The sequence below is a fragment of the Magnolia sinica genome, chromosome 7 (assembly GCF_029962835.1).
Source record: "Magnolia sinica isolate HGM2019 chromosome 7, MsV1, whole genome shotgun sequence".
Classification (NCBI taxonomy): domain Eukaryota; kingdom Viridiplantae; phylum Streptophyta; class Magnoliopsida; order Magnoliales; family Magnoliaceae; genus Magnolia; species Magnolia sinica.
In genome coordinates, this window is record NC_080579.1 from 11817195 (window position 1) to 11838424 (window position 21230).

Sequence of the window (21230 nt, forward strand, 5' to 3'; positions counted from 1 at the left end):
TCAAAACTTCTACCTAGGGTTCATATCACTATTTAAGGGATTGTAAACTTACTTTAAAAAAAAAATATTAATTATCAATCAATTTATTTATAATTTATAATTTATTTCCATTTTCTACTCTTCTCACGTATTCACGAAATCTCCGCGAGGAGTCCAGAGGAACCACATGGATTCGCAGTAGTTATCCTCGGGGGAGACGGAGCTGGACTTCATCACATCCATCCCTGCATCACTTAACCAATTCCTTAGAAAAAAATGAGCCCTGTGTCGGACTCTTTTTTTCATGAGACGAATCCACACACGTACAGAACATTCTCCGGTGGGCCCTACTGCCATTGGTGGGCCATATTCCCAAAACACTGACCGCATACATGATCTTAACCATCGGTGATTGCGATTTACCATTCACGGCAGTCCTGCTGTCATTCAGTATGGCCCACCTGATCCAATCGCAGAAAGGCCTGCCAATCAACGGTCTGGATCTCATATAGAAGTGCCATGGTACAATGCCTAATGTCAAAGCACACGTACTGGTTGAGGTCATACATATGGTGGCCCTCTCATGATCTACACATGGAAGACGCCATCTCACTGCTAAAATAAAGAGGACGAGAGGAGGGTCCCGCACGTGTAACTTGGGCCCCACACGGTCTTCCCGCAAATAGGAATCCAAACCGGACACCCAGCTAAACCCGGATACGGTGGTGATTGAATGCTTACCATTAAAAAAATCCTAGGGCCTATCGTAATGCTTATTTGCCACCAAACCCGCGGAAAAGGTTATACAGACATGGACAAATGATAAAAAAAAAAACAAAACAAGCATCATCTTGACCCAAAAATTTTGTGGCCCACTCAAAGTTTTTGATAGTTAATTACCACTGTTTCCGTTGTTTGTTTAGATGAGAATGGTATATGCTTCTTTGGCACCATAGCATAAACCGATTTGTAAAAACAGATGGACAGCGTGGATGTAGAGTTAGGTATTGGACTACTCGGCTCGCTTAACTCGACTCGTTCGACTTGACCCGAGCCGAATGGGTGAGTTGGCTTTGCCCAATCTGAATTCAAACCGAGTCGAGTTTGACTTGCCTAATAACTCAACTAAAATTGACCCGAAACTTAATGTGGTCATACTCGACTTGATTCAAAACCGTTTCAATTGAAATTCAAATATATATAAAATAAAAAACTCTAATTTTTAAGTACCCCTAGCCCTATATGCTGCACTCAATCCTATCTTGACCCGATCTCAAACTCTTTCGTCCTCCCTCATCCACCTCATCTTTCAAGCCCAACAGTCACACGAGATCAACCCACCACCATCATTACCCTCTTTCTCTCCCCTCTCCAGTCACTCTCTCCCTCATCTCTCGATCTGAATCGGTGTCAACTCGAATTAACTTGGTACTTTTCACTGTACTAAACTTGGTCTGAATTAGCCTAGGTCAGACATGAATTCACATATGTTTAAGCATGCTAGACTTGGTATCGAGTTGAGTCCGATTAGGCTTATTTCAAAACCGGATCGAGTCGGGTTAAGCCTAGCTCCGTCTGGCTCGATGCCCAGCTCTGGCCGGATGTATTCCAAGAACATTAAGGTGGGCCCCACGTTCACGACGGCCGCACCGAACCTGCTCCGCATCAACGACGCTTTCCAGTTGTAAAATGTGGTGCTATTTTATACTCCGTCTACGTATGACACTCGATACTCAGGCACTTCTAAATGGTATACGTAGATTACAATTAGTCAAAATGAACCGTCTAAATTTTGGAAACCACTGACCCCAAGATACGTTTATAAAATAAGATTATTTCAATAATCCTAGCCTCTGAATTTCAGACACTTATTTGTTAAAATAAGACCATTGGATATTTTCACTTAACCGTCCAATAAATGTCCACAAATCTGATATTAAAAATATTCAAATAAGCATATATATTTTTTAAAAATTCATGATACATCTAAACTGGCATATATATAACTTGTACGGTATGATTTGAATTAATTGTATCCCGTGTATGCAATTTCCAAGTAATCAATGTGTACCTGCGTATCATCCATACACTCAGCCAGAGTATCGAATTTTTCTCTTGAAAAAAACTCCTTCCCGCTCTCTCTGGAAGATTCGAGCTTTTTCTCAAATAACCGTTTACTTCCATAAATATCAGAACTCTTCTCCTACAATCCAAGCTAGAATTCCTTTGATTTCTTCTCCCAATTGTACGGATCCCTCTCTCTCTCACTCAAAGATGAGGTAACAAGCTTTAAATATCTCGTGTTTATCTCTAGATATTTTCAATGTATCTTTGATTTCTGAGAATGATTGTCTGTTAAAAGATTTATTTTCATGTAGGATTTTCCAAATCAAATGTGCAGATTTCACTATCTTCTTTGTTTTTGGAGATGGGTTTTGGTTGAAATGCTGTTATATCAATGCAAATATGCAAATTTCACCATTTTATAGTGATTTTCTTTTTTAAAATGGGATTTTAGAATCTGCAAATTTCTTTATTTCATTGATTTCTGAGGGCGGGTTTGGCTGAAATGCTGTTATATCGATGTAAACTCTGTAAATTCACTATTTGCTTTGATTTTTAAAGATGGGGTTTTCTTGAAATGCTGCTATATCAATGTAAATATGCAAATTCCACCATTTTATGACGTTTTCCTTTTTGAACATGGGACTTAGTTAACATGTTGGAATACTTCCGGAAAAAATACTCAAGAGTAAAAATGAGAGAGGGAAATTTGGAATCTGAAACCTGAATACAGAGCTGCAAGGAGGAAGAATAATCCAAATTTTCTGCCGTGGTGAGCTGCGAGTCAGTCTATTTCTTTGAGATAGTTCGTGCCCCTTGGTTGGAATGACCAGTGCAGTAAGCTACCTCCAGGATAGAATGCTCAGTGCGGTCCTTTTTCCAGGGATGAACCCAACACCCAACCACTAAAAAATAGTCTGTATTCCCAGAGCGAGGGAAGAAAAAACAGGTCGCCTTTTTTTTTTTTTTTTTAAATTTTAAATTTATAAATTTTTAAAATTTTTATTTTTACACAATGAGGCTGCTGTGTAGCAATGGACTGTGTTGAAAACAAATGAAGCAGGCTCCTTTTATAGACCCAGGAAGTGACCATTTCCACAAGAGCCTTAAGCACGAAACGGTTGTGTGCCTTAAGCATGAAATGGTTGTGAGTTTTTAACTCTTACCAGAAGCATTTGATGGGCCATGCATTATGGACCCATTTCTCACAATGGAAACGGTCCAATTTAACGGCCCACATCAAAGTGCTCAAGAAAATTGTTAGAAATGTTCAAACCATTAAAAAAGAATTAAAAAATTGAATTTGAAAAAATAAATAATAAAAATTAATTATAAAATTCAGCAAAGCCTAGCCTATCAAGACCTCTATAAAGGGTCTAGATCAAGCCAAGGATCACCCGCGAGTACATGGAGGTGTGCATGGGTGGACACACCCGATGAAAGGTTTTTGGGCTAGATTTCTCCACGGGGTTGGGGTTGTGCATGCATATGGGTTTTCGCATAAGGGAGCACATTCACATGTAGGATATGGGGAGAGATCTTATAACCTCATTTTTTCTTTCAAACTTTTCAATGTGGGATTATGTTTTTGCAAAAGGAGATAAAGCACAAAACACTACAAGACAAAAAACCAAAGTCAAAGGTTTTTTTTTTTTTACTATTTGTATTTAGAAGTTTTTAATAATCCCCCACTTATTTCAAATAAAAAAAGCTTTGGCATAATGGAGCATTAATGTGCATAAATGAATGTGATGAATTGTCATGAACCCCATTTAGTGAAACGTGTTTGGACTAAATTCCTTTTAACGTAGACCATACACAAGAGACACACAGTAGTTAAAGAGTTTAAAGGGTGTTCAAAGCTGCACTGTTCAGCGCTGCACTTTATGGTATTTGCAATATTATGTTTTCATGAGTGCTCTAGAGAATCAGCCCAATTCTTATAGGAAGTGGCCTTACTTCCACACCCATATAGGTGAGCTCATCGTGGGTGTCTTTTTAACAATTATCATCCCACCTTATAGGCTATAAAATCATTAAGGGTTGAACTCAACCTTAACACATTAAAGAGAATAACATTAAGAGAATAACATTACTTACATCATAGAGAGGGACCTGCAGAAGTGATTTCTCTTCAATTTTGTAATACATTTCAATTAGGAATCACATGAAAACTTATTTTTTCATTGAACCTAATTCTTGGAATATATAGTCTTTGGTTGGGTTACTATTTTCAGTGACTCATTTTCATATTGGCTTAGTTTCATCTCCCTCGATGTTTTCTAGAATTTTTTTTTCTATCTAAGCCTTTGTTAAAGGATCCACTATATTCTCATTAGATCTTAAAATGTTTAAGAGTTATAACACCATTTTTCAACAATTATCTCACACAACAATGATTTAGATGAATTTGTCTAGATTTTTCATTATAACACTTGTTATTAGCTTTTACTATTGCTGCTAAGCTATCACAGTGAATGGATATGGGCGGAATCGGTTTTACTCAGAAAGGTATATTGATCGACAAAGTTTCAATCCATTCTGCTTCTTCACCAATTGCTGCCAAAGCAAAAAATTTGGATTCCATATTAGAATGAGTTATACAAGTTTGCCATGTTGAAGATGAAGCTACTAGTGGATTTGGAATCATTAGTTCCTGAATTCAAATATGCATCATTGTAGCCCTCAACAGTAGTTGGGAACTTTGGTAATGAGTGCCAAGATCCAACATCCTCTTAAGATATTTTAAAACTTTGTAAATTACAATCCAATGCATGAAACTCAGATTGTTAGAGTATCTACTTAGTTTGCTTACTGCGAAGGCAATGTCTGGTCTGGTGCAGTTCATAGCATAGGTTAGACTATCAGTAACACTGGTGTATTCAGTCCGGGATACTTCTTCACCAGTATTCCTTTCTAGTTTTATGTTAGGGTTGAAAGGTGTACACACATGTTTATAATCATAATGATTATATTTCCTAAAAATATTTTCTATGTAATGGGATTAGGTTAGAGATATACCACTCTCACTTTAAATGATATTAATTCTTAAAATTACACCGGCATCTCCAAATTCATTCATATCAAAGTGAGAAGATAAGAAAGTTTTTGTATCATTTATGATTTTTAGGTTTGAACCATAGATCAATAGATCATTTACATGTAAGCATACCATAATCGCAGAATCCTCAAACACCTTTAAATAAAGGCAGCCTTTCTCCCTCATTGAACATAAACCTATTAGTCATCATGACGTGGTTGATTTTTTCATGCCACTGCCCAGGGGCTTGTTTAAGTTCATATAAGGACCTTAAAAGCCTACACTTTTTTTTGACCTAAATGAACAAGCCCTTCTGGTTGTTATATATATATATATATATAAAATCTTTTTCTTCTTCTAGTTCATCATTTAAAAATGTAGTTTTTATGTCCATTTGGTGAATTAGAAGGTTGTTGATTGAAGCAATGACAATCAAGATTCAAATTGAAGTCATTTTTGAAACATGGGAGTATGTATCAAAGTGATCTACACCTTCCTTTTGTCTAAAACATATGGCTAATAGCCTGGCCTTATATTTTTGTCTTAGGAGGTAAGTAAACTGATTTCCATATGTCATTAGTCCTTATGGACTCTTATCTCTTATGTGACCGCCTCTTTCCAAAAAAAATGACATCATTTGAGGGCATAACGTCAGAATGTACAGGGTCACCTTTTAAATGGGCTGTTTTGATCAGAAACATGGGTTGGCGATTTGGGTTGCCTGCAGCTCTGAGTGGTTCGGGCGGGGGCGGCTTGACCTGCACCTGGGTCGACTGACCTAGTGACATGGCACCTCTGTGGATGGTTGACCAAGTTCACCATTGTGTGACATGGTGTGCTTCAGTGGCAGCTGAAAGTACTGTGGGAGTTGTAGTGGTTCAGTGCATGTGGTGGTTCCCGGGAACTGTTTGAAGTACAGTACGATAGATACCAGTTTCAGCCCCCACCAATCTGCTTGCCCCTCCGAAGCCCTAGAACAGGGGGCAATGAGGTGTGTATTGCAAATCATTGCTTTGTTGTGGCCTTTTATGGAAGGACAATGATTTGAAAGTACGCTCAATATATCAGGAGATACAAATAGATGGTGATCCACATTCAGCTGAATAAAGTCCTGTCATTGGTGGGTAGGAGCTCCCAATTCGAGGGGTTTCTGAGGAATGGTTCCGATGCATCCAGATACAACAAAGCAATGGTCTGGATTACCACATTATATCCCCAATTGTCTGATTTCTAGAAAAAAATGTGTTTCATCCAATACATATGAGTTTTGGCGGTGACCCATATGGTATCTGAAACCGATTTTTAATCTTTGTTCCTAGATGGCAATTGTGTAGACCATCGGATTGGGTGACATGGCATGGAGATTTGATTGTTTGACACTGGTCAAAGCAATTGCTTGTGCTAGAAGATGCCTTTAACAATTATGTGCCTGTTCAGAATAGACAAGGAACCCAGCCAAACAGAAGCAAACCTTTATGGGTTTCATTGGTGATCGATACAGAAGGTCTAAGAGGGAGCTTTACACATTCTAGCAACCAATTTCTCTATGCAAATTGAATTTTCAAAAATTCTCATTTTTCTACAATTTCTGTGCACGTTTTCCCATAGCATTCAGGTGTTATTCTTTCCACACAGAAACAGATAACACTCTAAGTTTCTAGTTTCATTCGTTGCTGAGGTGTTCAAGGTCGATTGACCAGCGCCTGCTTGTAGAAGGTACAGGAGTTTTGGGCTTCATTATATCCTGGGGATGGACTCTCACCAACTTGGATCACTGATTAGGATTCAGTCCACAGTGGGGGCAAATACTATTTTAAGGAAAGCAACTTCATAACATGAATTGAAGCCACTTTCCTTCGTCGTTCAAATTAAAGCCGGCATTGGTTTTACATTGAAAATGTGCCGAAATTTTGCGATTTCACCTTTTCTTTTATGAATTGTGCATTGGTTTTAGATTATACTGATTTTTTGTCACTGTAAATCTTCAAATTTAACCATTTTCTATTAATTTCTGAACATGGGCCCAGTTAAAATGTTGCTATATGAATGTAAAACTCTGCATATTTCTCATTATTATTATTATTTTTTATTATTAATTCCTCTGTATGGGTTTTAGGTGAAATACTATTATATCAATGTAACTCTGTAATTGAACTATTTGCTATCCATATCTGATCATGGGTCTTAGTTAAAATGATGCTATAGGAAGTAAAAATCTGCAAAATTCACTATTTCTGTTGTTGTTAACTGAACATTGTTGAGTTGAAATGCTTGTTCTGTTGGCGCTAATCAACAAAATATACTAATTTTATGCTTTTCTGAAAATGATTTATGGTCGAAGGTAACCTAAAATGGTTATCCTAAAAGGGTTATGTAACGGCCATTATGTAACCGTTATGTGTTATGCGGTTGTAATGGCCCCATAATGGTTGTAAAAAAAATAAAAAAAAACAGAAAAAAGAAAAAGAAAAGAAAAGTGTAATGGCCACCACTGTTACCGTTATGGAATACCTTGTTTATCGTTGAAAATGCGAGAAAATGAACTGATGCAACAAAGAAAACCAAACATAAAAAACATAGAAGGATTTGCGTGGTTTGGTGTTGTGCGTACTCTACGGATGAGCCCCTATTGAAAACATTAATCCTCAAAAGGATTACAACCGTAGCAATATTCTAACCCCCCAAAACTAGAAAGGTGTTTCTTGTGTAATGATAATTCATCCCTATAAACAATATTAATACCCCCTACATGGAAATACCTAAAATACCTAGTGTGTGTTATCAGGATCCTATGACTTACAATTTACAATTTGAGTTGAATCTTAAGCAAAACGATTTGAATCCCACCTTTGAATCATTTTTATATGAATCCTACAATTTTATGATTTGAATCCTATGATTTAGGATTCAAATTATATGTTCTCTTCTATTTTAAGCTTCACTTGGCTTTCATTTTATGTTTTTAAGTTGGTGGAAGCTTTAAGAATCATTTAGAAAAAAAACCTTTCTGAAAAATAAAATAAAATTGTTTAGAAGGTAATATTTTATTTTGTTCTTGGTATGAGATTAAATTATATATATTCTCTTCAACGTTATGAAGCTTTTTTTTCCTTCTTCATGATTCTTACCTGTTAACTAGTTGAAGCACCAAATTGATGTATGACTTATTTGGAATGTTTTTATGGATGTTATGATTATATTTACTTATATGTACTGTGGCATGATGGTTAGAAATCAAATATCTTTTTTGATCAGTCTACATAATACAACGTCACTTATCTAACGTGATTCTACATTCAAGAAAGTTAACAAGAAAATATGTTATTAAAGGATCATTGTATGTTTTTTAAGGAAAATTCTTTGAAAGACCAAAAAATTAAATATAATAAAAAGGAAAGATAAGAATCCTTCAACACTATCATGACATGGTATTACTTGGTGCATATTGATGGCAAACGGATGATTGCTGAGTTTTTATTTTATTTATTTATATTTTTAGGAAAATCATAAAAAATCTTACAATTTACGATACGATTTGCAATTTGATACGATTCAACCCCTATTACGATTCGCGATATGATAATGATTTTGACAACATTGAAAATAGCCTATTTTGGCTGGGTTGGGTCTTTGAAAGGTCTGCAAATTCTACCCTTGTAATTGCTTTTTGAAGATGGGTTATGGTCGAAGCGCTGTTATAACAATGAAGAGTGTGCAATTTGAACATTCTTTCCTGTTTTCTGAAATGGGCTATGCTTAAAGTTCCGTTTTTTCGTGCTGTTTTACCAATCAATGAAAACCTGCGAATATTACCTTTTTCAAAATATTAATTTTGCAGTTAAATTAATGAGAACTGATGTCTAGATTCTCTCTTTTATGAAAATGGGTTCTTCTCTTTTCTATTTTTAGTATTAGAATTGTATGCTTTGATAGTATTCTAAGTCCAGAAGTAGAAGAAATAGGTGTCTGCATATGCTTAGTTTAAATGCTATCCTGCTGATGTATTATATATTTCATTTCTTAGTCTTCATTCTGAACATGGTCTGTGATTAAAATTCTATTTCCTGTTATAAATCTCCAAGAGGTTTGCTCGAATTAATCCTGATGTATTGCAATAAGATACATCTGGGCTCCAGATGTTGGATTTTTTTTTTTTTGTTTTTCAACAACTAAAACTGTCTATTTGATGGAGCTCCTGTTGGATGGGGGATGCCTGAAAAGACTCTTGGGTGAATGTTTCCGCCCTTTGGTTATATAAAGGTTATGGTGACCATTCATGTTCAAAGCTAAAGAGCTAAATTATGAAATGGTTGAAGTAATTGAACTCAAAGCTTTTATTTGTCGACTTTCCATCATTCGAAGTGAGACTCATTTTTAGTTGGAAGATGACCCGGATTCAAAGGCTAATGTCCTGATGTATCGTATTGCAATACCTTGGGATGTATTTGAGCAAACCTCAATCTCCAATGGCTAGCTTCAGCATATGATTCTGTCAAATGATATTTGAGTTCTAAATAGTATTTTGGCAGTTTGAATTGAAGCAAATCATAATGTGACTTTCGGCCCACTTGGCTAGTCTGACTTAAAAGCGTAATTCACTTTTAGGGTTTGTTTGGCTAACCATTGTTAGACAGATTGAAATATACCCTGTATAGCTAGCATATCTTGTATAGTTGGTTTCCATAGGTAGAGGATTCTGATTTTATTACTTTTCTTGTATAAATGCTGTAATCTCTATATATTCAACCCCTTTGGGTTGTCTTAAATACACAAAAGCTTTCAGCTCCTCTCGGTTTCATGGTATCAAAGCTTTACTGATTCAAATCCGGCACCACCTGTCAGATCCGACCATCCTTGCTGCGTCCGGCCACCATCCTTGCTCGTCCGACCACCCCTGCGTCCACCCCTGCTGCGTCGTTCGACCATCCCTCTGCTCGTCCAGCCCCTCCTGTTGCTTGTCCCGCGCCCCCTGTTGCTTTGTCCAACCACCCCCTGCTTGTCCAACCGCCCCTTTACTCGTCCGACTGCCCTTCTGCTCATCCAGCGTCTCTCGGTCACCTTTATTGCTCGATCTGTTCGAGTTCCAGCAACCCCTATTGTTGTTGCTCCCATCCAGCGCCAGATCTCGATATTCCCGATCTAGCGGCAGATCTCGATTATCCAGATCCAGATCCACTATTGTTGTTGCTATTCCACTAGATTCAGATCTACATTTTCCAGATGCAGAGCCCCTATAGCGGTTGCTGTTCCTCCAGATCCAGATCTAGCTTTTCCAGATCTACATTTTCCAGATCCAGATCCACTGTTGCTGTCACTATTCCGCCAGATCCATATCTACATTTTCCAGATCCAAAGCTTTTGTTGCTGTTGCTATTCCGCCAGATCTAGATACTGCTACCCCTTGGGTATCTCCTGCTGTACGGTACTTCTAAAACATTCTTCTGCTGCAACTCTGTGTGCTTTACATTATTTTCGATCAATGGACAAGAACTCATCACGTACAGAGGCCCCACGGTGTAGTTTTGATGGTACTAACTATTCGCTATGGGCCATTCATTTTCAGAACTTCCTCAAGGGTCGTGGTTTGTGGGGACTAATTGATAGATTTGTTATTATTCCCACTTCCACAGATGCCGATAAATTGGCTGATTGGAAAATGAATAATGGACGGATTATTACTTGGATTCTTGATTCGGTTGATCGGTCAATTGCTGTTGGCCTCACACCTCATCGCACGGCTAAGGCAATGTGGGAGCATTTTCAGATAATTTATCAATAAAGTAATGCGGCCTGGTCATATCGTCTGGAACAGGATCTCGTTAACCTTACTCAGGGTGAGGACGGTATTTAATCATTTTACTCTAAAATTGTCACAATTTGGACTGAGATGGCCTTGATGGATTCAATATTTTCTCATGACTTTAGGATTTTCCAAACTATGCGCGAGAGTGCGCAAGTTTGCCAATTTCTTATGAAGCTGCATCCGGAATTCGAGCATTGTCGGGCTGCTCTCTTAAACCGTAGCCCTACTCCGTCATTGAATTTAGTTATTAATGATCTATTGGCTGAGGAACAACGACTGAAAGTTCTCTCTCTTCCTTCCTCAACTCCAGGATCATCTGATATGGTGCTTGCTGTGTCCACCACTACACCAACATGTGGTTCTTCTCCTTTGACTTGTCGCGGCTGCAACAAGGTGGGTCATGTTGTCGCTCAATGCAAAGAATGATACGCTTATTGTCGACGAACTGGTCATGGTATTCAGGACTGCCGTACATGTGCCTATGCATCTTCTTTCGGCTGTGGCCGTGGTGGTCGTGGTGATGGCCGTGGCCGTGGTCGTGCTCTTTCTGCTATACTACCACTATTTCTTCTGAGTCGTCTGTTAGTGATTCTGCATCTTCTGCTGAAGGTCTTTCATCACCTTTGACTCCTGCAATGCTCCAGCAAATTGTTCAGGCCCTCTCTGTGGCCGATATATTAGGTATATCCTTATCTTCTCCATAGTTCTTCGATTCGGGTGCTTCTAATCATATAATTGGTGCTGTATCCCATCTTCGTGACATTCGTCCCTACACCGGTAATCAGGTTATTTCTACTGCAGATGACACTAGACTACTTATTCAGTCCGTTGGATCATTGACTTTCTCTCATTCTGCTCATTGCCAGTTCACTCTTTGTGATGTGTTTCATGTCCCTAACCTCTCCTCTAACTTAATTTCAGTTGGTCAACTCACATCCAATAACTGCTTAGTCATATTTCTTCCCAACTCTTGTTTTGTGCAGGATCTGGCGACGGGGAAGGTACTTGGGATGGGTAGGCGGCATGGTCGTCTGTACGTGCTAGACTTTGCTCTATCTGTCATTCCAGCTCGTTGTTTCTTTTCTCCATCTTCATCAGATATTTCTTCGGCAAATAAATTGTGAAAACTTTGGTACTTTCGCCTCGGTCATCAACATTTTGATCGGTTAATTCAGTTATTTTCTTTTGGCATGTTAGGGAACGTTTCTCTTAATAAGAAAGATTTGGATTATTCTTGTTCATCTTGTTGTTTTTTAAAAAGTAAATGTATTCATTTTTCTCTAACTATTACAAAATCATCTTTTATGTTTGAACTAGTACATACAGATGTTTGGGGTCCTTCACCACTTATGTAACTCTCTAGGTTACGTTACTACGTTATATTCATTGATGATTTCACACGTTACACCTGGATTTACTTTCTGCACTCGAAGTCACAGGTTTTTGAAAAATTCAAGATATTTCACTCTATGGTGGAGACTCAATTTCGGGTTCCAGTTCAAACTCTCCGCTCTGACTTAAGAGGGGAATATCTCTCAACCAATTTTCGTACATTTCTTCAGGGTCATGGAATTATTCATCAGACCACCTGTTCTGATACTCCACAACAGAACGGGGTGGCTGAACGAAAAAATCGTCATATTGTTGAAACTGCCAACACCCTGATGACAGCTATGAGTGTTCCTCGTTCTTTCTGGGTGGAAGCAATGTTACATTCAGTCTACTTGATTAACCGGATGTCAACCAACGTTCTGAACAGTAAATCTCCACACTTTGTTCTCCACGGCGTCCTTCTTGCATATTCCACATTTCGTGTTCTTGGTTGTGTCCGTTATGTTCACTTGGCTTCACGTGAGCGTAACAAACTATCTCCCAAATCGATCAAATGTATGTACTTGGGATTTGGAGAAACTCAGAAGGGTTTTCGATGTTATGATCCGGTTTCTTGTTGTGTTCGGGTTTCACGACATGTTGTTTTTTTGAACATATTGCCTTTCATTCATCTCTTTCTCATCCGTACGCCCCAAAATCTCCTGGTCTAACCACCTTTCCTGATATTCCTTTTGCCTCGAGTACTCTCCCTCGTCCGTTGCAGGTTTACTCACGTCGATCACGTACAGCTCTACCACCTATTACTCAACTCAAACCTACTGTACCTATTACAGATCCTGAACCTATCTCGATACGCCATTTCGATCGTGTACATCGAGTGCCTGATCGCTTGATATGCTCTATGTCTGCCATGAATGCTACTCTAGATACTGTTTCTGTTCCTACTTCATACTCTCAGGCAGCCACTCATGATTGTTGGAAGAAGGCTATGACAGAAGAACTTGCGGCATTGGATGATAATCATACGTGGGACATTGTCACTCGACCTGCTGACCAACAACTAATTGGTAGCAAATAGATTTATTCTGTCAAGCTCAAGTCTGATGGATCATTGGATCGATACAAGGCTCGACTTGTCGCTCAGGGATACAAACAAGAATACAGAATTGATTATGATGAGACATTCGCTCCCATAGCCAAGATGAAAACTGTTCGTACTCTTCTGGCAATATCTTCCGTTTGCTCTTGGCTACTTGCTCAGATGGATGTGAAAAATGTTTTTCTTCATGCAGACCTCCAAGAAACAGTATATTTGAAACCTCCTCCTGGGTCTTTAATCCCTGACAATAAGGTATGTCGCATGAAGAAAGCCCTGTATGGCCTCAAACAAGCATCTCGGGCATGGTTCCAATGCTTTCACGATGTTGTTACCGGTGCTGGATTTACTCAAAGTAGTCATGACCCGTCCTTATTTTTGCACACCACTGCTCGCGGAATTGTCATTGGTCTCGTCTATGTTGATGACCTACTTCTGACTGGTAGCGATGCTACTGACATCTCGGCTTTAAAGGAAGTTCTGCAATCCTCCTTCAAGATGAAAGACCTCGGCCATCTCACGTACTTTCTTGGGCTTGAAATTTCACGTTCTAAACGTGGGATCCTGGTCAGTCAGCGTAAATATGCCAAGGATCTTCTCGCTTTGGCATCATTGACGGATCATAAAACAGTTCAGACTCCCTTAAAACTTAACGTTTATTATGCCCGTGACAATGGTGATCTACTTGCACAGCCCGACTTATACTGCCGTTTGGTTGGGAGTCTGGTTTACTTAACCATGACTTGCCCTGATATTGCCTACGCTGTCTAAGTCGTCAGTCAGTTTGTTTTTGCTCCACGGACTCTTCATATGACTACGGTGTTACGCATCCTACGGTACCTACATGGAACTCTAGATCGATCATTGTTCTTCTCCTCCACAGCGACTCTGGACCTTTGTGCTTATTCGGATGCTAATTGGGCCGGTTGCGCTCTCACATGAAGATCTACCACTGACTACTGTGTTTTTCTCGGCACTTCTCTCATTTCTTGGAAGTGTAAGAAGCAGGCCACTGTTTCCAAATCAAGCACAAAAGCCGAGTATCGGGCGATGTCCGCTGCGTGTAGTGAGCTTGTTTGGTTACGTGGACTTCTTTCTGACCTGGGCGTTCCTGTGCAGAATCCTACTCTACTCCATGTTGATAATCTCAGTGCCATTCAGATTGCCTCTAACCTAGTTTTTCATGAACGGATGAAGCATGTTGAAGTTGACTGTCACTTTATCCGCGAAATTTCAGTCTAGGCTCATTTCTCTACCACATGTTGCATCCCATGATCAGATTGCAGACATTTTCACAAAGTCCATAACTTCTGCACGTCACTCTTTTCTCGTTAGGAAACTATTACTTGTCGATGACCCATATTAGTTTGAGGGGGGATGTTAGACAGACTGAAATATACCTTGTACAGCTAGCATACCTTGTATAATTGGTTTCCATAGGTAGAGGATTCTGATTTTATTGCTTTCCTTGTATAGATGTTGTAATCTCTATATATTCAACCCCTTTGGGTTGTCTCAAATACACAAAAGCTTTGAGCTCCTCTCGGTTTCAACCATAATTTGTAATCGCAATTTGTGCCCTCCACAATAATTCACACTTCATGATTGGAACCATTCATCCACTGACCCATTAATGGATGAGAAGTTGCAACTGGAAGTATCGATCATCATTTCTTTAGAATGTTAGATAAGGCTGGCAATGTCCCAGCCTGGGCAAATCAATATTTTTGAATAGGCCCAGCCTCGCATGCGTGCCCGACCAGTTCACAATCCAGGCCCAAGGCCCACCTATTGCCAGGAAATTGGTAAATATGGGTCAATCGTATTCTGAAGATGGGCATAGTTCTGGTTGAAAAGCTCCATGTAGTTTCATGGAGCAAGAGAAACAAGTCTTCTTTTCAATGATAACAAGCATCTTGATATGGAGAGATAAAGTTCAGCTATTCTGCTATCTGCGTCAATGAGGCAGTATTTACCTTGTTGAATAAGTATTATGGTTACATGTTTGAATCATTTATATTCATATGCATGTTAGAATAGTTCAGTATAGTATACCTTCAGGGATTCAAATATCAGATTCCAAGGACACAAATCCACTATTGATACCTTACAACCAGTGAATTGTATGGGTATCTTGATTTGAATCAACTTTCCATCATCACATCTTGTGAGAGAAATCCTTTTTGATCTGCTGCAATTCTCTTCAATCCGTCTTTGTGGATTTTCATAAGCATTTCATTCTGTATTCATACAAAATGGAGATGCAACTATTGCTAGGAAGTAACGTAACTGGATAACCTGCTTTGTGTTACAGCCGACATCCGACGCTGAAGTGGGCCCAGAGGTCTGACAAAATCTACTTGACAGTTGAGTTACCTGATGCAAAGGATGTAAAACTCAAACTTGAGCCTGAAGGCAAGTTCATCTTTTCTGCTACTAAGGATGGCGTTCCCTATGAGGTCGACATTGAGTTGTTTGATAAAATCGACACTGAGGTATGTGTATTTGGTTATCAAGCTTTTCACATATAAGAAATGCTATTATGATGCATGCTCCATGGAACTTCTATGAAATTCTGTTCCCACCAATGACCAAACCAACTTGTATGGTGATTGGAATTATTGATCCAGCTGGTGGCAGGCCACCACATGGATTGAGTATTGGCTGAAAGCCTGAAAATTACTGTGATTGGACAACTATATGATGATTGCCTTTTGGTTCATTACCCGTCCACATCTTAGTCTGGTGAATCAATGGTCTCAACCAGCGAGCACAAACGCCACATATACAATGAACTTGTGTGGGTGCTTTGGTTGTGGCACTTGGGGGAACTTCATGAATTGTGTGCATCATGGTGGTGTTCCTTTTGTGTGTATATGTCTTTTTTTTTTTTTTTTTTAATTTTGTTTTTTGGGGCATTGAATTACCACGAGTGAGATTCAGGAAAGCAAGGTTAGTATTGGTGTGAGGCACATCGTCTATGTTATAAAGAAGACCGAGAAGAAATGGTGGGGCAGGCTACTCAAGCAGGAAGGAAAACCGCCTGTGTTCCTGAAAGTGGACTGGGATAAATGGGTTGATGAAGAGGATGAGAACGGTAAGTGGCTGCAATAGATCTGATGGGAAAGTTGCAGGTGTGTATTTGGATCTATCACCAAGTTGTTGTTGGTGGGACTTGGAGAAAACAAGGAGGACTTGGCATTTGGGTGGTATGAAAACAGAATCCGCCTTAAGTGGGTCCCATTTTCCTGCCTTTTCCACCACAAATGATGAGTAAGATATGTATGTGAAGATCCCAAGCATGCATATCTCACTTGCTATTGGCATTAAGCCTAACATGTCAGCCAAACAACTCCTTGTACTCAAATGATTAAGATTTCTGTTTCTTACTTCCATAACTTCCCTGTTTCACTGAAATGGCATTATCTTTCTTCTGAACAGAAAAAGCTGGGATGGATTTCGACGACATGGATTTCTCGGTACGCCATAAACACTGATACTTAAGTGTGGTGTTTCATTGATTTCCTTTTCCTAGATTTTCCTTTAAAAATGGATCATTTCCAAAAAAACATGTTAATTGTAAATTTCAATGGTTAAGAAAGGCAGATCCTGTTGTTTGACCGTTGATCTTTTAACATTTCCATGGAAACAACACTCATAACCAAACAACAGAATGACTATTGGATTGCTGTTTCCCATTTCCTGAGGATTCCATAGGGATTTTTCATTTCCATATTTTGGATTCACTCTTATCCAAAAGGTCCCTCGGGAGGGGGATTAGAAGCATACTAGGATTTCAGTTTGGGCACTGAGTGGTTTAGTGATGCAGACCATTGGCCTGTTGTGGATGGATAATATGCAACAAATCATTAAGATTGGAAGATCCTAACTACTCGATATAGTTTTTTTTTTTTTCTTAGCATTGGATATATGTACTGGCCATACTCTCTTTTTAGCCGTCCATTTGCAATCCACAAGGTGAAAGGATACCATTGCCGTATTGATGATATTTTTCAGGTACAACCCATGGTGGGGCCAAGTAGACCACTGGCCTTGATCACTGAATGTGATAGTTCTGATTGATATAATCTTTCCATTCTTAGAGAGGAGAAATCACAACTATCAGAACGGTGGTCCCTACATCTACATAGTGCAACCCAGATTACTCTACTGTTATTCTTGGACTGAGGATTGTATGATTGCTTCATGGTTTGGTGTTGAAATTGACTTCTGCTTGGTGGGGGCATCTCTGTTTTGAGCTGATCGTCTCGTGCAGCAAACAAACCAGAACTGAATGGCAGGGTCGTCTATGCTTTGAGTAATACTTAAAAACACACAGAATTGCATTTCGTTCACCTCAATTCCCAATGCTATCCTAAACATATCTCAAGCTTGTTTAACTCAAGTATAAGGTTCTGTCTTTAGGATCTGAATTCCATGATTATATTTTAAAATGGTCCGCAATGACATGACACACTACCAAGACTCATCAGATTGTAGAAGGTTGTATGGTGGGCTGCTCCATGGCATGCACATTGAGAAACATGAAAGTGGTCCTTTTTCACTTTGGAATGCGCATTGAGCAAGCCCTTCCTCCTACCTCATGAATTTTCAATGCCTTCATCGAAGGGGGAAAATGGCCGTATTTCACATTGAAATGCTTTCTTTGTCCAATAGCCATACTTCACTTTGAAATGCTTTCTTTGTCCCATATGCCATCTAACATTTCTGCAACTAAAGGCTCTCGCTGAAGTGATGTTTTAAGATGAATGCTATCCCAGCCACTGGTGCCTCTACAAGTGCCAACTTGGCACACGTCTGTGATCTTGAGCATTCATCCTATATATCCTAAAAATGGCGTTGGCCACTCGTCATCCTATTTGAAGTGATGTATGTTGTCACTTCCTAACCTTCCATATGCACCCCGCCGCACCTTTAATGATTGGTTGAGGACATTCTCCAGAGGGAGTAAAAGGACATGCTCCCAGTTGATACTCGGCGATTTGACTTGAAACTCAGAGCTGAGTCAACTTGCCTCGACCAGAAATCGAACCGAGTTACTGTGGAACTCATGGGTTTGACTCAGTTCAAAGTCGGCTTGACTCTTTGAGTTGGTTGGCTTACTTGGTCAACTCAACATGGGTCTACTCAACATGATTCAAAGGGAGACGCTTGCTTGCATCAAGATTTTTTTAAGTAAAAAGAAAGTGGCGGTGGTGAGACAAAACCCCAACCAAGGCAACAAACAACATCTGCCAACTGACTATATGCTGCTTTCATGCTTTAAACTGCATATTTTTATATTCATACGATTTTAATAGTGGAATTAAATTCCTATTTTAATTATTAAATATCAAGTCTAGATGAGTCTCTGAGTTGAGACGAGTCTCTAAGACAACCTGGATATCGAGTCGAGTCGAGTTTTTAAACTCTGACTCACCACTTGAGTTTTCAAGTTTTTAAATTATGATGTGTGGACTGGGTTTTTTGCACCCGAGTCAAGTTGACATGTGGGAGGGCGTTCTTGTTTCCCACTTGAAGTCAGGCCTTTGGAAATAGCATTCCTCTTCAGTTGAAATCGTTTTCTTTTTTAAGTGCTGACGGGAGAAGATGGATATTGTGCAGAAATTAGGCATGGGTGGGGATGATTTTGATATGGATGATGATGCTAATGAAGACCAAGGTTAGAACTCATATTAAATAACACTTGCATGAAAAACCTCTTCTATGTTTCCTAATATACTGTCTTTTCTGTTTGTGAATTGCAATGCTGCATGATGAGAAGCTATAGGATTTTCTTGTGTTCTTTTGATCAGTAGATTGCAATCCTGATTGTTTTTCAAGCTTTTTTTGGATGCTTGGTTGAATTGAATTGTTGTAATTCAATAAAGTGAAGTGCAAATGACCATAAAGTGGTTTTAAATAGCGATTTCAGTGCAAGTGTTCGTTTGCACCAATCTCACTCCATCTCTATCTCGTGTTTCATCCGTCTGGTGACTCATTTTGAGGACCATAGAAACCGACTTGATTTGGTTTTTTGACAATAATCAGAACCCTAGAACAAGGGACTAAAAGCTAGCTGCTCGAATTCAGAGCATGGCTTAAGAAGTCAGTGACTTGATCCAATTCGCTCAGCCCTGACTTTTGAGTCGTTACTCGCCCGAGTTGGGGCTGGGTGGGGGTGGCTCGTGGTACTTGAATAGGATCAGGTCAGACCGAGCCAGAGTCTACTTGAACGAGTCTCTTCAGACTCGTCCGAGTCTTAAAACCATGATTTAAGAGTATTGGATTTGGGGGGTTGTGAATTTTCCTGTATATAGAATTGGGTTATTGCAATTCAGTTTGATTGAGCATCCAAACAGGCCTAGATGTTCTCTAACCTTCAATTGGGCTACTACTGGTTCCGCAGAAGGGAAAGAAGGAGCAGAAGAGGCGGCGATCGAGAAGGAAGGAGAACCCACTTCGGCGGTTGCTGATGAGATTAAGGCCTGATTGCATTTGCAAGAGATAAGGTTTTGAGATTTCTCTTTAGCTGAAATTGTGATATAAAGAAAGCTCAATCTAATGTCTGTATTAGATGATGCATTTGTCTATGTTCATCTTTGAATTAGATAGTGCACAATGCGTAGATTGGCTCAAAACTTTGATGAGATCAGAACCATCCATCAGGTAAGCCCTGTTTGGATGGTTGGGTTGCAATTTCAGACTGACTGGGTGAATCCTAACCCTTGGATTAGGAAAAAATTGGGCAGTTGCAGTACCTAAACATTTCTTTCCACAATAGTGTTGGGATAGGATTGTTTGATTGGTGTAATTTTTGTGTTATGATCCATCCAAGGTAGAGCCTACCGGATGAACGGCTCTGATCTTCTACATGTTTGCCACATGTGTGAAGATTGGGTTATTAGTAAAGATGGTGACAGACACAGTCTGTGATTGGTTTATTTTGCAAGTAGAAAATATGCACTGAGATCAGGTGGGCCCTAGTCTGGATGGATCACACTGCAACAGATCTTAACCCATACATAATATAAAATGGTAATGATCAAAATACACTAAGGGCCCAGTATATTCAAGGCTCTGGTTTGAATGAGAACCTGATCTGGACCATCAATTTGTCTTGATGGACCATGCCCTGAATATCCCTCCAATAGAAAGATCCTGGCTTGTAATATCAGTTAGATTGAATGGTCAGGATTCTCCCAGGGAGAAGGTTTTTGGGGCATGGTCCATATATTTTGTGGTCCAACAGACTTTCAAAAAGAGGAAATGACCAAACTGTAATGAGATTCCCTTGTGTCCATGGCAATTTGCAGCCAATTCATGATATTTGGGCCAACCAAACGCGCCCAAAACTAAACTAATTGCGAGTCAATTCAAACCATATGGGTCCAGTTGACCGTATGAGTCATTGGACCCAATTGAAACAGGCTTGCGACGTACTCGACCCAATTACTAAAAGGAGTCTAAGCCATATATGGGACCTCCCAGAATTTACCCAGTCTGGCTCAGCTGGACTCAATTTTTAAATAGGTCCACCAGTTTAGACCACCATGAAATGGTCTTGATGGTAGCCCAGACCCAGCCAGACACACAAAGGTAGTTAACCTGTGGTCAATGAGAATTCGGAGTCTTTTGGGAGCTGGTGCATTTGGGAGTGTATTTCATATGAATTGTAATCTAATTCATATAAAATATGCTAGAAGCCTTAAAAATAAAAAAACAAAAAAAACACAACAAAGTCAAGTGCTTCCATTTCACATAGATTCTAATTAGATTTGCAAGTTGCACCCTCTCTCTCACTCTGGCCAATGCATTCCAAATATAATTTACTAAATACATTTATGCTAATTTAGTTAGCTGTAAATGAATATAACTAGTGATAAATAGGTAATTATGATAAATGCTTGCCTTTA

General features: G+C 39.2%; 1 protein-coding gene across 2 annotated transcripts; it reads left to right on the forward strand.

Moving 5' to 3' along the window:
* The first annotated feature begins 2101 nt into the window (after positions 1–2101).
* Positions 2102–19924, forward strand: LOC131251061 (co-chaperone protein p23-1-like). Of its 2 annotated transcripts, XM_058251541.1 has the most exons (6): positions 2102–2258; positions 15629–15809; positions 16258–16411; positions 16756–16793; positions 18940–18997; positions 19724–19924. In XM_058251541.1, the coding sequence occupies exons 1-6, from the start codon at positions 2254–2256 to the stop codon at positions 19804–19806; spliced, it is 519 nt and encodes a 172-aa protein (XP_058107524.1). In that variant the 5' UTR covers positions 2102–2253; the 3' UTR covers positions 19807–19924. The 2 variants fall into 2 exon arrangements, with proteins under 2 accessions (XP_058107524.1, XP_058107525.1); XM_058251542.1 differs by lacking the exon at positions 18940–18997.
* The last annotated feature ends 1306 nt before the right edge of the window (positions 19925–21230 follow it).